At 44.5% G+C, this 16,926-nt stretch overlaps 2 protein-coding genes across 12 annotated transcripts in view; both read right to left on the bottom strand.

Moving 5' to 3' along the window:
• LOC310852806 (uncharacterized protein) overlaps window positions 1–523 on the bottom strand; it is a 29,454-nt gene extending 28,931 nt beyond the window's left edge. Inside the window, exon 1 of one of the 2 annotated variants that reach the window (XM_083756852.1) lies at window positions 415–523. The gene's annotated coding sequence lies outside the window, so the exon portion shown is untranslated. The remainder of the gene's footprint in view (window positions 1–414) is intronic. The other variant, XM_083756855.1, reaches the window with a different exon arrangement.
• Window positions 524–3,466: 2,943 nt separating this feature from the next.
• On the bottom strand, window positions 3,467–16,438 carry LOC310853046 (C-type lectin domain family 4 member M-like). Of its 10 annotated transcripts, none has more exons than XR_014568523.1 (10): window positions 16,046–16,431; window positions 15,136–15,196; window positions 14,971–15,034; window positions 12,702–12,875; window positions 11,713–11,832; window positions 9,919–10,017; window positions 8,375–8,556; window positions 7,488–7,639; window positions 5,527–5,633; window positions 3,467–3,898 (listed from the first exon to the last, which is right to left on the bottom strand). XR_014568523.1 is itself a non-coding variant. In XM_083757201.1 (10 exons), the coding sequence occupies exons 3-10, from the start codon at window positions 14,996–14,998 to the stop codon at window positions 3,730–3,732; spliced, it is 936 nt and encodes a 311-aa protein (XP_083613327.1). In that variant the 5' UTR covers window positions 14,999–15,034; window positions 15,136–15,196; window positions 16,335–16,438; the 3' UTR covers window positions 3,467–3,729. The 10 variants fall into 10 exon arrangements, 8 of the variants coding, with proteins under 8 accessions (XP_083613327.1, XP_083613328.1, XP_083613330.1 ...); XM_083757201.1 differs by having other exon boundaries at window positions 8,375–8,461; window positions 16,335–16,438; XM_083757202.1 differs by having other exon boundaries at window positions 8,375–8,461; window positions 16,358–16,436.
• Between the last annotated feature and the right edge of the window lie 488 nt (window positions 16,439–16,926).

The raw sequence follows: 16,926 nt of genomic DNA, 5'->3' as shown, positions 1-16,926 counted from the left end.
TTGAGACAAAGCTACCATTTACAGAGCAGTCACACCATGCTATTCATATACAAGGGAGCTGGCATGAAAAACTTGCATGCATCCAACCCTCACTTTGTTTTCAAACATGGAGTTGTCTATTCCCTGGAGAACTGCAGGAATCTTCTCATCTCCCACTATAATAGGGCAACTGGGGCCTTCTGAGTTCTAGTTCAGTGACAGAGCACATACTTCATTCAGAAGGCCCTGATACAATCTGCAGCATCTCCCATCATAAGGAACTCCAACAATAGGTCTGGGAAAGACCTATATTTGCCAGAGATCCTGGGCAGCTGTTGCCAGTTGGCTAGATAGCACATGGGGCAAGACAGCCAATGGCTGGACTTAGAAAAAGGCAGCTGATTATGAATGATTTGTTCCCCCCACTTTGGATACCGTGGTGCCTCACTGAATCCTTTATCTTCTCTCTGCCTCAGCGTCTTCCTGCAGATGTTCCTTCCTTCAACGGCTTCAACCACCTTCCACTTTGATGCAGAACATTCCAGAACTCTTCCCATTCTGCTCCTTCCTGATTGGGACTGGCAGGCAGCCAATCAGCATTCCACAAATAGCAGAAGTCACTTACTCTACTTTCAAGGCACTCTCACACATGAAAGGGTTGCTCATGAATATCTTTGGAACACTATGAAATGCAAAATGTTCACTTGCCGCAACCTGCTGGGGAATCTCTTCATTGTGTTCCATCATGCTGCTCTTGGAAATCTGCAGTCTTTTGAATGCTACTGGACTACAATTCCCATCATCCATTTCCATTGTCCATGCTAATTTTGTTTGATGGGTGTTCATAGAATTGTAGAGTTGGAAGGGAAACCAAAGTCCATCTAGTTCAACCCTGTGCAATGAAGGAATCTCAACTCAAGCATCCATGACAGTTGGCCATCCAACCTCTGCTCAAAAACCTCCAATGAAGGTGAGTCCACAACCTTCCGAGGCACCACTCCAAGTGGAGATTCCCCATTCTGGACTTATTTGGAACAATCTGGAATCTGTGGTGACGTGGGCTGGCTCTGATACTTTGAAACCACCTCAGAGCCTTGGGAGGGTTTATGACATCTTTTGATACATTTTTGTAAATTGCTCCATCCCCAGGTTTTGCCCCACATTAAAGCCTCCCATTACCTGCCATGATCTTTCCTTAGGGAACAGGATGTGGAGAGAATTGCTGGTTTGGTATTATCCAAAACAACAGACCTAGACCAGGAGGAGGATCACTGTTCTGACCAAACAATGGTGACTACTCTTCCTGGTAATGGTGCAAGCATTGCCCTCTCCTCTGAGGACAAACACGGTGGTGTAGAGGTGAATTCTTACCACACTGGTTTTTTGTTTTTGTTTTTTAAATCATATAAGGCTCCAACCATTGTGTGAAATAATCCATGGTGTCAGGGAACTGCCATCGGAGCCAGAGGGAGAGGGAGGGCTCCAGAGGGGTTCAGGAGAGCGTCCTGGGAAGGAGAGAAGCAGCCCATCTTCTGGGGAAGGAATTCAGCGTAGCACCAGTGGAGAAGGGGGGCAGATGGGGGAATCGGCGAGGGGGCTCCATGACTCCTCGCTGGAGACCAGCGGGGAGAGCACGGGTCCTCCGCTGCCCACACCCTCCCTGCGCAGAAGGCTTCCACGCAGGGAGAGTAGGCGGCGACTAGGCGTCAAAGAGCTTCTTTGCTGGAAGAAGTTCAAGAAACGCCCACTGACGGATTCTGCCAGCGATTGAGACAGCCACAGGTGAGTAGCTGTCCGGACAGAAAGGGTTCACCCAGGTAACCCAGCCAGGTGTGGCATCAATTTACGCACGAGCAACCCCTAGAACCATTACACATGGCAACCCAAATATAATGGTTGCCAGTCCCTGTTTCAGGCAAGATCCCTAGTACACCCACCATCACCCGCTCCACTGGAGTGCCCACCAGGAATTGCTGCATCAGGGTCCTTCTTTGCTGTGCACACATCACATCTTCAGCATCTGGGCTAAGCCACCAAGAGGTTGCATGCCACCCTGAATTGCTACAAGGTGGTAGCAAGATTCCAGAGAGTTTTAGGCAGTTACTCAGGGATGTGTTTCCATTGGGAGACAAGACTCAGGGAAGACTGTCATGTCTTTAAGAAATATGGTTTATTTTACACATATTTACACCAGGGTGTTGAAAGAAAACTGTATAAAAATGATTTATACAAAAACGAGCAAAAATGTAAAAATATATACCAGGCATTTGCTGGAAAGGCCAAGAGGAGGAAGGGTCATTTTATCACATATGGTGGTACTGTAAAAAGTTGAAGGACTTTTGGAAAATTATAACGAATTGAAAAGGAAGTATAAATTAATAATCCCTAAAAAAACAACAACCCCAAAGCCTTTTTAGTAGGTATAATGGGGACATAGGTCCCAAGAAAGCTGAGTAGTTTATTTATGTATGTGGCAACAGCAGCTAGAAGTTTACATGCACAGAAGTGGAAAGAGAAAAAATTACTAACTAAGGAAGAATGGCTTATGAAATGGATGGAATATGCTGAAATTGTGAAATTAACTGCCAAATTAAGAGGACATAATGACGAAGTGTTTACGGAAGAATGGAGACCCTGGATCGGTTACCTTTCAAAATATCACCAATAGATGGAGTTGCGGGCAGGATTTAAAAATATAAGCAGTGGATTAATGAAAGATTTAACGGTAGCGGGGTTTAGAGAATAAAAATACATGTGTTGTAAAGCAGCTAATGAAAAGGAGAAAAAAAACGAACATCAGGAAAGGATGGGAGGGAAGTCAGGAAGCAAATTTGTACGTTTAAAAATTGTATATGATGACCAATGCTTTAAAATATTGTTGGAGACTTAATAAAAATGTTATAAAAAAGACGCAGCAGAGACTGTCATGCATTTGAGATATATGATTTATTTGACACATATTAACACCAGGGTGTAGATGGAGGGAGTGCAGAGGTTATAGCATGCACATCTCAAGAATGGCTTGTTCCCCACAGCAGTGCAGCATCAGATTGCAAGACAGCTCCTTGCCGCTGTCCCAGCCTGCCTTCAGCCAGCCTTCCAAGATGCTTCTGCCCTCCAGTCCCCATATGAAGTTCTGGCCCCTCCTTTCTCCTTCCCAAGAACCTTTGCTAAGCAGCCCCTTCCCTTCTCCAAATCTCTCAGTTTTAAAAGGGATACGTTTTTCCTATGTAGCATCATGCTCTCATCAAGCTCTTGGCAACCCCTGTTGTGCACAGACCCAAGGGTGTTTCTTTGACATTTTGATGACTGACACTGTTTCATAATAGCTTGCACTCAACTAGCCTGCATAGGCTAAACCCAGGAATTTCTGTGTTTGGCACAGTTCAGGAGACCTGCTGCAGCCTGTATTTCCCCCTCAGTGTCCCCAATATTACCTGAATTCCACCATTTTATTAATTTCTAACATTCACTAACTCTAGACCTGTAACATTATACAAAATTAATTTATTGGAAGTACAGAAGCCAGTTAGGACTGAATTCTTCCATGCGGTCCAAGTCTTTGAGGTTGCAAAATAAGATCTCTTCTTCCAGTCCTGAGGGATACTGACAAGGTGCTTTTGATTGTTGACAGCAGAGGGTTGAGCTCTCCCATGCCCTGATTCCATAACCCGGACAGCTGACTTTTAAAAGCGGGGATGGATCCACTGTGGTCTGTTTTTAGCATAGAGCTCATGCAATCCAATTTCATCAAGGGTTTAACGTGTACCACCTTTTATCAGGCATCTTCTTACATATCCATCTTTTTTGTCTATCACAGGAAATGTTTTCCCAGCATTTTTTGGGGGTAGAGCAATGTGCTTTTAGGATGGCACAGCGTTTTTTATCTAAATCATGTGGCATACCTGCCTTCCAGTAACTGAAAACAAAAGGCAGCACCAGAAATAAGTGAATCAAAAATCCACATTGGATATTTACTTTCTTTAGGAATGTTAAGGAAATGTTCAGCTCAGTTCTCTAACACTCCTGTTTTCTGTCTCAGGGTTGCCACCTACTCATAACTGCAATGCATATATTTATTTTTTTATTTTTTTAAAAGATTCTGTCCACCAGCAGAAAATATATTATGGAGGAAGTTTCTTTTTGCCACTGTGAGCTGTCTCTCACAGTATACACCCCACGGTACATTATCTGATGCCTTTTTCACACTATATAATTTTATTGTATTTTATTTCTCACAGTTATATTGCAATTAGTGCAGAAGGCATCCCCCTACTAAAGAGCAGGTAATAAATTGTAGAATAAAACAAAACACCCCCATTTGATAAACGAGAATTGGGTGGTGGATTGGGGGAGAGGCACTCATTTTGTTAAGCCTCATGGAAATTTAACTCTAGAGATGAATAGGGTGTCTCATTAAAAGAAAGCCACAGAACCACAACAAAACCCAATCAATTTTTTCTTTTTTTTAAAAAAACAAACAACTTCATGATAACAAACATTCTAAGATTTTTTTTGGGGGGATAGTTGGAGCAGAAAAATTAAACAAGGCCTGAAAAGCAGATGAGAAGGCAGGTTGGAAAAACTGTTGCTTAAAATACTATGCTAGCAATGAAGCTCAGCAGTGGTGTGTCCCCCTCCTGCACCCAGGGTGCTTAGGCATGTGATCTGCCGCTGTAAGCCCAGTTCAGCTTTTGCAAGTGGCGCTGGGCTTGCAGGAAGGGTGCTGTGAACTGTTACATCCTTCTCATGGTGCCCTCCAATTGGAGGGTGGCTGAGAAGGATGCAACAGGCCTGCGCCCTGGTCCCTGTGAGCCCAGCGCAATGGACTTACTTCTCAGTTGCCAACAGAAGGACGCAACAGGCCACAATACCCTCCCTGAACTTCAGCATCACTGAGCTTGCAGGGCCAGGGCGCATCCTGTTGTGTCCTTCTCAACTGCTCTCCAGCTGGAGGGCACTGAGAAGGATGCAGCTGCTCATGATGAGGCAGTGTGCCATGGTGTGCCCCCCCAAAAAAAAATTGTGTCTGGGGTGACAGTCCCCTCATCCCTACACACTACACCACTGATGAACCTCATTTGGTGGAGCCAGAAAAAATGGATAGCAGAGCAACAACCTATGATAGACAGAGCCAACTAATCCTTTTTTGTTCCCATTATCCTTTCTGTTGAGCTCTATGGTGGCAACATTGAGTCCAAGTAGGCATGGGGCTGACAGCCATTGCAACCCTCTGGACTGTTTGTAAATAAGGTGGTAATGACGGGTCCCCCATGGCTGGCTTGCTAAAGATGAGATAACAAAACTATCAAGACTTTTTAAATACTCAAGATCACTGCATGTCAACTTTTGATTAAAATGGACTAGAGATGCCTTCTACTAAACTCCTATGGTTTGCCTTCTACTAAACTCCTATGGAGCTCAAAAAGAAACATAAAACCACAGCCTGTGTGAATTCCTGATGCAGGTAAAGCAGAACAAGTGTGCTCAGAGATGAATGCCTAACAAAGTTTCTACAATAAGCAGAGAAATTTTGTTTACACTCACGTGGTTCCAACATTAATACCGTTATACCATTGCCATTTCCCATCCTTATAAGGGAGACCAATCCACGAGTCTTGATGTGCAGTATTGGTTTCTCTTTCTAGAAACTCCTGCAAAGAGCACAATCAGAAGGTCTTTCCTAGGAATGAGGAACCAGAATCCTCTTTCAAATCAATTCCAGATTACATATCTTTCTTAGGAGGAAAACAGGCTCTTCCAGTGGTGAAACAAAAGTGAAATGTGCATGGGAAGGAGAATGTTTCATCACAGAAACAAGCTTGGTTTCAATTCCAACCTACATGTACTCATTTGAATGTCTGATGAAAGGAATAATGGGGGGGGGGGGGCGACTCAAAACAAATGGTATCAATTAGTTAATGAAACCATCAGAGGTGAATTAATTCAGGTTGGGCACCTATGTACTTACAGTGGTACCTCGGGTTACAGACGCTTCAGGTTACATACACTTCAGGTTACAGACTCCGCTAACCCAGAAATAGTACCTCGGGTTAAGAACTTTGCTTTAGGATGAGAACAGAAATCGTGCTCTGGCCCCATTAGCTAAAGTGGTGCTTCAGGTTAAGAACAGTTTCAGGTTAAGAACGGACCTCTAGAACAAATTAAGTACTTAACCCAAGGTACCACTGTATTAACATTCCTCTCTCTCTCTCTCTCTCTCTCTCTCTCTCTCTCTCTCTCTCTCTCATTTCTCATACCAGGAGGTGTAAGGAAATTGACATTGTACTATGTCCAGTCTGCAACTCAAAACACATTCTAGCAAAGTGCCCAGCAATCTGATACTTTTAGCTTGGTTCATAAACTCTGCAGTAGGATTTTGATTATTTGAAGTATTGAAGGGAAGATTGCAGTAGAAAAACACAGGCTAAACTTCCCTTCCAAGCCAAGGCCTCACCTGGGATAGAGGTATTAACATGACAAAAGTTGTTGATGGCCCATCTAAGAGGAATCTTGGGCCTGGGCAGACAGAAGGTGGCCAAGGTAACTGGGTGTGAAGTGACGGGAAAAGAAAGTCTTTAGTAAGGTGTGCTGGGAAGAATAAAGAAGAGAAGAAAGACTGGAATCTATCTTGGGTAGGCTGCCTGCAGTCTGGCTGGGAGATGCCTTTGACTCCAGGGCTGCACGGCTGTGGAATACAAACCCCTTTTGAAATGACTATGCTGTAGGATCTGGACTCCATGCAGACTGAAGGTGTAAATAGGCAAATAAATCATATTTCTTAAAGCTACGGCAGTCTCTGCTGTGTCTCAGTTCTCTAAAGGAACACAGACCCTGGGTGAGTGCTGGGAACCTACTGAGATCTTGCTGTTGAGGTTTGTGAGAAACCTTTGAAGTGGACAATTAGTGAGTTGGCAAGAAGCCAAGTTAAGCAAGAGTATGTAAGAAAGTTTGCTTGGAGATAGGGAAGCCTAGCAGCAGATGATGCTTGGGTAAAAGTTTTCCCTTATGAGCAGCATGACCCAGTAGTTTGGTGTTGGAGTTCAGAGGTTGGCGTGTAGAGTTTGAATTGAGTCTGTGCATATAGTAACTTGTACAAAGCTGTGCTATACTCTGTATATAATAAAAGCAAATACAAATCAAGTTACTGTTCACCACATTATGTTCCTAAGTTGTCATCCTGGACTACACAGAATAAGCAGCCGGTAGCAGAGAGTTTTGGTTGAGATCCATCAACACTTGCCACCTCTCGGCGGAGAGTGGGGGTGGCACCCAACTTTTGTAACACTATTTAAAAAAATAAACACCCCCCCCCACATCTCCAGAACTTTTTGATTATTGGAGCACAGTTTATATAATTTTGCCCCGTGATTTTTTTCTGCTTGTGGAGGAAAGGAGTAGGAAGTAGTTGAGATGCTACAGAAGTTTCATAAGAACCCAAAAGACATAAAACAATCAAACTGTGAAGGAATAGTCTTGGTGTTCATGTATTCCGGTGTTCTGCTCACCTCCTCTTCAAGACTTCCAATAGTAATCAGCATGGATTTTTCATCCTCACAAGCTGTTATTGCTTTGTGCCACGGCTTTGTTCTGTCTTCAAATAAATATAAGACTTCCTTGTACGGCACCCATTGCTGACGAAGCTTTTTGCTAATATCCTCTTTGAAACAAGCCGGGAATTTGCAGTGAAAAGAGAAGGGAGGAAAATAGGGAAATAAGAGAAGCCAAACTGAAGGTATCTCTCTATCTCTGTTTCCAAACACACACACACACACACACACACACACACACACACACACACACCCATTATGTACTTCTATTATAAGGTAAAGGTAAAGGGATCCCTGACCATTTGGTCCAGTCGTGACTGACTCTGGGGTTGCGGCGCTCATGTCGCTTTATTGGCCGAGGGAGCCGACGTACAGCTTCCGGGTCATGTGGCCAGCATGATCAAGCTGCTTCTGGCGAACCAGAGCAGCGCATGGAAACGCCGTTTACCTTCCCGCCGGAGTGGTACCTATTCATCTACTTGCACTTTGACGTGCTTTCAAACTGCTAGGTTGGCAGGAGCAGGGACCGAGCAACGGAGCTCACCCCGTTGTGGTGATTCGAACAAGTCCTAGGCTCTGTGGTTTAACCCACAGCGCCACCCGCGTCCCACTCCTATTATAATCCATCATAATTTATTGAAACGGCTGGATACCCAACCCTCTTAAACGTTTGTCCGTATAATGAAAACATTTAGGCTCGTTTCATGGAGAAGTGTCTGTGAAGGGATTCCAACAGACTAGCACTGCCCTCTTGATCCAGCAGTTGAGCCACCGTGGTGCTGAGAAATGGAAGGTGGAAGCAGATAACCACGATTCTCCAGCATCACCGTCTCAAAGAAACTTACCAATTTCATCTTCTATTTCAGTCACATTGATGATCAAGTCAACCAGTTTGTCTGCTAACTTCTGAGTTTCACGAAATATTTCAGCATCTAAAAGGTTTGAATAATTCAAGCCAGTGGGATCTCAAACATCCATCAATGTATATTAAAAGCCACTTTCCAAAAATCCAGTGAACGGTCACATTCTAGCATGAAAAGAAGAAGAAGAAGAAGAAGCAGAACCCAAATATGGGACCCAGAAAGAACAGTCCTGATTTTCAGCGTCTGGCATCATCGAGGGGAAAGAGCAGGCTTAACCCAAATCATGTCCTCATGTGAATAAAATAAAAGCCTAAGCTTGTAGGATCCATTTCCTATGGGACCTGCAGGTTCACTCCCTAGTTTTTCTTGAGTTTCACAGCAAAACCAATCACAAGTGATTTCGTACCAAAACAGACAAGCATATAAAGAGTATGTGTTATGTTTGAGTCTGATTTATCAGATCTAATCTACACCTTTTCAGCAAACGCAAGGTTCTCTGTTCTGGCTGAATACTATGAATGAAGGGATAGCATTTCCAGAAAGAAAGTAGTAGATGATAAAAGGGTGTTTAATTTTTCTTCCACCTACTGCAGTGCATCCAGTTCCCTGCATTTCCCCCCTCCCGGCTGAGAATAAGTTCTTATGGGAGAAGCAGCCTCATATAACCAACATGAAGTATAATCAATGCATGAAGGGGTTAACACCATAGAATAAGCTGTCCTGCCAGGCAGCTAGGTCACTTTCCCTCACCTTGGGATGAAGCTAATCAAGGCCTTTGTTTACTTTCAGTCTACCCAAGAAGCTCAGCATGTGAAGAGTTTTTGAGCTGTTTGTTGCAGCCCAGACCGCAGGGCTCTTACAAGTCATTCTTGTGTTCTTATACCAATAATTTAGGAACTTCCACTACTGTAACTTAAGCCAAGTTTACTGCCTGTGTTTTCTGGCTGACATATGGAAATGCACGTGAACCCAGAGGTGAAGCAACCTGCTCCAGTACTGGGAGAAGGGCTCGTCCCGGGGTGTGTGGCGTATATCCCTAGGGTCATGGCACACGTCCTTGGGGGTGACCGGCGCGTCATGGGGATTGCCGCCAATCGGGGGTCAGCATTTTGTCACCCCCTTTTGGAATGGCACCCATGGCGAGCTGCCTCCCCCCCCAACCTCGGAATGCCTCTGCATGAACCTGACCTTTGAGGAGTTTGTAAGTAAATCAGTTTTTAACTTACCAAATGTTGGGTCTTTTTCTATGCTAGGAGAAGACATGAAGTTTGGAAGGGCATATTTTAAAAGCCTCAGAGCCTATCTTTCCATGCTTTACTCTGCTGCATATTTTGTGGTTTTAAATCTCCGCTGGGGTTATCTCACCAAAGTGTCGTTGCCCCAAACCTGGATGTTTGCATCCAGGGAATTCTCCTTTTAAAACCTTTTTTTCCTTGTCACAAACAGTTTTGCTGTGGGGTGATATCCCTGGGTTGGGCAGGGGGGAGGCATGGTCTTGAATGCACAGACTGAAACCCATTGCTTACCATTCTTGCCTTTGAGAGAGGGTTCCCTTTTTATCATAAAATCCTTAATGTTCTTAAATGCTTTTACTACAGCAGATGACTTTCCTGATCCCTGAATATCTAGAAATGAGTTAAGAATAAAAGAAATTGTATTCTAACACACTTGTCTGGGCATGGCTGAACCCCCACTCTTGAATTTCTGAGACTGGTTTTGAATCAAGGCTCCCCATGCCTTAGCTATGGAACCTGCTTTCCTTGTAGGGAAGTCATATTTTCTGGCATGAAATCTATGCTTTTGTATACTGCATGAACTGCTTTCCCCAATCCTGCCTACTAAATCCATTGTGTCCTGCCTAGAATGCAGTTCTGCAAGCATCATGGGCACATTGGGTAATGACATAATAACTGAGGGGGGTTGTGATGTACCTGCATTTTTAGGAGACACTGCCAGCACAGACAAAGCCACTTTATCCCCTCCATACATAGCAGGTATGTGTGTGTGTGTGTGTGTGTGTGTGTGTGTGTGTGTGTGTAAAATGGGATCTGACCAGTGGACTAGATTCTTATTTCCCACACACCCACTGTGGGCCAACTTTGACAGGTGGATGGGATCACTCACCTGTCACTCACCTTACATCATTATGACATCAGGTGGCAACATCTAAAGGGCTTGTTCTTAGCACCAGTCAACTGATTGGTGTTTAGAGCAAATACATTTGATTGCGTTTTGTTAACACCAATCAGCTGATAAGATATGGATTCCCATGGGGCATGCAAATAGACATTTTCCCTCTGTAGACTGGTAGAGGAAAGAGGTCTGATGGTGAGTTTATTAGTACTCACAACCCACCTTCTAAAGCATGGGTTGGCAAACTAAGGCCCGTGGCCCGGATTAGGCCCAATTGCCCTCTGGATCCGGCCCACGGACAGTCCTGGAATTGCCGCTTGGATCGACGTGATCGTTCACGCTGCGCCATTTTTTTGCAAAAAAAAAAATTGGGCACCTTTCCCCACACACACACACTGCGGCGGTGCCTTCTCCATCCTCCCCCCTCCTCCTAGCTTCTCCTCGCCCTGCAGAGGAAGGGAGCTGAGCTTTGTCTGGTGCCAGCTAATCTGAAGGTTCACCACCCGTGCGCTGAGGCACGGCCCAGAATCACCACCCACCCCCTCATGCCTCTGTCCATGGCCACGCTATGGGCATCGTGATGGGTGCATCGCGGGGCTTTGGCTGGAGCTTGCCACACCTGCTGGCCCCGCGCCTAGCACCCAGGAAACCTGGCCTGGAATGGAGAGGCGACGCCATTGCCGCTGGCTCCCAACCGCAGGCAGAGCGGCGGAGGAGGTAGGAAAGCAGGGGGAGGGGAGGGGCTGGGGGATAGAGGTGGGGAGAGAGAAGCCCCCCTCCACTGCGTGGGTGTGCATGCACAGTCTGGCCCGTCACAAGGTCTGAGGGGCGGTGAACCGGCCCCCTCCTAAAAAAGTTTGCTGAGATTTGTTCTAAAGGCTGTGTCTTCAAAGAGGCTCAGCTGATTTGCTCTGCCAATGCGCCTTTCTCACCAAGGAAGAATTCACAGCACACTTTAAGCTCCCAGCATTGCTAGGTAGCCATGTCTTTTCCCGCGCAATTGATTGATTGGATGAATATACTTGTAGGCTGCTTTCCCACAATGAGCTGCGCCCACAGCAGGTGCCAGGTAGGTCAGTGTTGTTTCAGGGAAATGGCTTAGCTGAGGCGCACTCTGTTTGAAAGTCTACATCACACTGAAAGTCAAACCAGCCCAGAGGATTTAATGGGTTTTCTTTGCTACTTACACAAAATAGTCATCCCGAGTGCAGCAAAAAATAGGATCAGGCACAGCGTTACTGCAGTAAATATACCAATAGAAGATGGAAACAAGTCTCGTATATTATGCAAAAAAGCAGCTAGCTTTCCTTGAAGGACAAAAAGAAAGAAAACTCTGCATTAACTATCATGAGCCAACATCCTACTATTATCCCAGTAAGGGGGGTTGGGGTAGAGTTGTTTTTACAATATTGGCTTATACACACAGAGATATTTGCATATATACAAGAAATGTGTTTAAAAGCATAACCAGCATTGAATAAATCTATAAATCATTAGCGGCATTTTCAAAACATATAATAGAGCTGCCATAAGTCCAGAATTTCCTGAAAATATTTGGGATTTGTCCATTGAAAACCTGGGCGTATGGCAGCCCATATCAGAAATGTTATTTTTTTGGTGAATTTCCTAAAACGTTGGCAAAAATAAAAATAAAAATAATGGCAACCCTGACATATAAGATACTTATTCTAAATAATCTATACTTGTCAAGACCCATTGTTTTCTGGTTTCACCTCTCACAAGGTCCTAGGGATTAGCAAGCCATGGACAGTATTCTGATTTTTTCTCCCCTGTCAACTGCCAGGGCCAGTGAATGATGGAATCTTTCTTGCCTGCCACTGAGATTCGCTGTTTAAATGGTAAGATATGCTGAATCTTGTGAAGCCTTTTCCACGAATGTTAGCACAATGCTGATCAGGAGAGAACACAGCTGAAACTTGAGACTTCTCACCATCACTGTCATAGCCAGAAGCTGACGATTGACTCAAACCCTCAACCTCTGTTGTTTGTTGAGCTAAGTGAACCTATTTGGCTGGCAAAGCATTGCAGGCTTTTCTCCAGCCCTCCCCACCAAGACTGGTCAGAGATGCCTCCTGTTACTCTTCCATCTTCCCCTTCAAGTATGTTCCTCCTCTATGCTATGAACAACTTCTCTGTGTGCTGCATGCATACATACCCCTTGCAGGGGCCTGTTTTCTTCTTCTTTTTAGTCTTGTTCTGGATGCCACACTGGATCTGGATGACACATTGGATCTGGAAGCCACATTGGATCTGGATGACACATTCGATCTGGAAGCCACATTCGATCTGGAAGCCGCATTCGATCTAGAAGCCACACTGGTTCTTGAAGCTGCATTGTGGGGTTGGGTCACATAATATGTAATTTATTAGAACATCAGCTAAAACTTGCAACAACAGCACAGAAAAGCCATTGTGTGCTAGCAGCTAAATCCCAGTAGGGTAAATTCTTGAAAAACTCAAGAACGATGATCCTGCAGAAATTCAGTTTTCAGCTCAGCTCTAGCAGGGGGGCCTTTCGGGACACAGTAAAATGCAGCCAGAAACCTAGAATAAATCCTATACTTGGAGAGAGGTTAAAAAACCCAAAACAACCTAGCATAGCCCCACAGATTACAGACCTAATTAGTGGAAAAAGCAGCTCATGTTGGAAAAAATGTAGGCTTCATTCTCTGCTCAACCTCAATTCAGGCTTCAATTTCAGGTTCAAAAGTACTACATATAAGCTAAAAGGTAAAGGTACCCCTGCCCGTATGGGCCAGTCGTGTCCGACTCTAGGGTTGCGCGCCCATCTCACTTAAGAGGCCCGGGGCCAGCGCTGTCTGGAGACACTTCCGGGTCACGTGGCCAGCGTGACGAAGCTGCTCTGGCGAGCCGGCACCAGCGCAGCACACGGAAACGCAGTTTACCTTCCCGCTATAAAGCGGTACCTATTTATCTACTTGCACTTAAGGGTGCTTTCGAACTGCTAGGTGGGCAGGAGCTGGGACCGAACGACAGGAGCGCACCCCGCCACGGGGATTCCAACCGCCAACCATACGACCGGCAAGTCCTAGGCGCTGAGGTTTTACCTACAGCGCCACCCGCGTCCCCTACATATAAGCTAGGAGTTACTAATTTCAGGATTCATTTCAGTTTAAAGCAAACTCAACTCAAACTAGTTCAGGTAATGAAAATCCCCTCAGGTCCAAATTATAACCCCACCATGTTTACAGCAATAAATGAGACTGGTCATTTATTATTGTAACACAAGGGGAGGAATGAACGAATTGCGGTTCCCATATTTAGAAAGGCGACAAGACTGACCCAGCAAATAATAGACCAATTTCCCCATTGTTACCAGCGAGCAAACTGTATTCACAGTACCTATTGTTAAGAAAGAAGCATTGAATTAGAGGAAGCAAATATATTGCCCCAGGAGTAAATAGAATTTCAAGAAGGAAATTCAGTAGTTGATCATTCTTTTTTAATTACTCAGTTGATTCCCCAGTATGTCAGAGTAAAGAAATGCTCCTTGAATTCTGCATTTGTTTATTCGAAGACTGTTTTTGGTCTAGCTAATAGGGTGAATTTGTGGGATGAATTGTCTCAAGCAAGTATTAATGTCAGATTATGGTATCGTACCCAAAAAGATTCAAGTAGAACATTCTGGAGAATAGGGCAGCATAGCATATACAGTTAAATTATTAAATTATAGCAGCATTAGAGAAGGACGACAATTGGAAACTAAATTTGTGGAAAGATGGAGTTTATTTGTTATGCTTGGAAATATACTACTGTATACAATAATACCTTGGTTCTTGGACTTAATCCGTTCTGGAGGTCCGTTCGACCCCCAAAACCATTCGAAAATCAAGGCACGACTTCCGTTTAGCTGCAGGAGCTTCCTGCACTCAAGCACAAGTCATATCAGACGTTCGATTTCCGAAAAATGTTCGCAAACCGGAACATCCAGGTTTGCGGTGCTCGGGAGTCGATTTGTTTGGCAACTAAGCCATTCGAGAACCAGGGTATTACTGTATTCTGGAAAGTGGTTTGTCTGTTTGTTCATTTTTTTAACGTCCTCTTGAGACATCAGCCGTCCAGAGCAGCTGGCTGGGGCAACTCAGTCAGATGGGCAGGGTACAAATAATTAAATTAACATCATCACAACCACCAAACTCAGCATGAGGGTTGCTGAGGTGGTGGCACATTTTGTTGACGTTTGGATGCCAGGCACCATCTTGAAATATTGTTGACACACTTGGCACAAGAGTTCCTAAGGTGGGGACAGTGGTCTTCATCACCATTTAGATACCAGGCACTATTTTGAATCAAGAGTGCAGATTGAAACATAACTTTGGCCTAACCTTCTAATCCAATTTTCCGCATGATGGAAAACTGTCTTTCTGAATTGCACTGAAGGCGGAATATCAGAAACAACTTACGTTCTGCGAATGTCAAGCCTCCCGCCATTTTAACTGCTCATTTGAATTGGCACCTTATGTCATCCTGTGTTCAGAACCATATAATGAAGTAGACAGTTAGCACAATTTCCAGCAAATAATTTAGCAGTCAAAAACTAGTCAAAATAGCAGGCTGCAGAAACTTACCTTCTTTTGTTGACAGGACCACCTTATCTCATTTTGAGTGGTGTTTCATCCTGGAGTCCTTCTATATAACTATGAAATGAAGTGGACAATTAAAATAATATCTCAAGACCTACCTATTTCAGTTATTAATTTATAAGATCTCTTATCTGTCCTTTACCCACATGGTTCCGGGGCAGGTTACAAAAATAGAATATATAAAATTATAAATTGCAGATAAAACTATTCTAATATAAAGCAAATAAAACCATTCAGACCAAAACAGAACAAAAGAGGTGGGTCTCTCAAGACACATCAGTTGTCAAAGGACAGGTAATGAAGTGTGCCAGGAGAGGCTGGTGCAGCAACTGTACTCTTATTCTGTCAATTCGATGGTCAACTGCAGATGCAAGTCAGATAGACCCAAGAGATGCTTCAGCAGCCAGAGGATAAAAACACAAGGGGCAGCTGCAAGCAGCGAGGGATCAAGGGTGAAGAAGAAGTAAGAACTAAAGAGCTAGGCTATTGGCAAGTCTTGCCACAGTGGATTAGGATACAGTTATGGGAGGAAAGAGAAGGGACGTGGGTGGCACTGTGGGTTAAACCACAGAACCTAGGACTTGCCGATCAGAAGGTCAGTGGTTCGAATCCCTGCGACGGGGTGAGCTCCCGTTGCTTGGTCCCTGCTCCTGCCAACCTAGCAGTTTGAAAGCACGTCAAAGTGCAAGTAGATAAATAGGTACCGCTCTGGCGGGAAGGTAAACAGCATTTCCGTGCGCTGCTCTGGTTCGCCAGAAGTGGCTTAGTCATGCTGGCCACATGACCCGGAAGCTGTACGCCAGATACCTTGGCCAATAAAGTGAGATGAGCGCTGCAACCCCAGAGTCGGTCATGACTGGATCTAATGATCAGGGGTGCCTTTACCTTTACTTACTGTAAATAAGGGCTTGTATCCAGCCAACTTTTACTCGGAGCAGATCCAATGGAACTAATGATCACAAGAAACTTAAGCCCATTAACTTTAGTGGGACTACTCTCAGCAAATGTTAGTGGACTACAAGTTTTTTGTACTGGGCATATCTTTTAAAGTGGCATTGATAGAAAGCGGAGGGCAGCCCTGGCACAGAAGCTCTTGAACCTCGTCTGATACTTTCAATTCAAGAACAGTCATAAAGGATCCGGGCAAACATTAAGTGCCAATACATTTGAGTAATGTTCCCCACCCAGCAGTGCCTTGTATGGATACCGTGGTGCCTTAGTCAGTTTTTATTCTCTCTGCCTCTGTTTGTTCCTGCAGTTGTTCCTTCCTTCAGTAGCTCAACCACCTACCCCTTTGATGCAGAACATTCCAGAACTCTTCCCATTCAGGTTCTACCGTTGCCTGATTGGCTGACTGCCATGCCAAATCAGCATTCAACATAGTGCATAAGCTCAGGAAAACATTTCACAGCATTTTTTAATGGACTCATTCATTATGTAGATATAGATATACCGGATTTAGAGAGCAGTAGCTGTGTGAGGCAGACACAACAGTAAGGAGGACTGAATAGCACCTGCAGTCCCAGATATCTCACTTCCTGCACCAGGCAGAGCAGGGGCAATTGCCAAGCAATGGCATTTGCAGTTAGTGAGATGAGACTGTGAAGGAACTGTCAGGCGAGCACAGGTCATCCACAGGGCAGGAAAGAACACGAGGCAAGAAATTCAATCAGCTTTTATTCACAGAAAGTAACATCATAGCAGAGTTCTTCTGGCTCGTCTTAATCCAGCTGGAGATGTTGCTGAAACTGACCACTGACCCTGCTGTGATGGCAT

The sequence above is a fragment of the Podarcis gaigeae genome (genome assembly GCF_964106915.1).
Source record: "Podarcis gaigeae genome assembly, chromosome: 9".
In the NCBI taxonomy this organism is placed as follows: domain Eukaryota; kingdom Metazoa; phylum Chordata; class Lepidosauria; order Squamata; family Lacertidae; genus Podarcis; species Podarcis gaigeae.
Note: the sequence above shows the minus strand (reverse complement) of the source record. Positions and strands in the feature narration are given on the sequence as shown.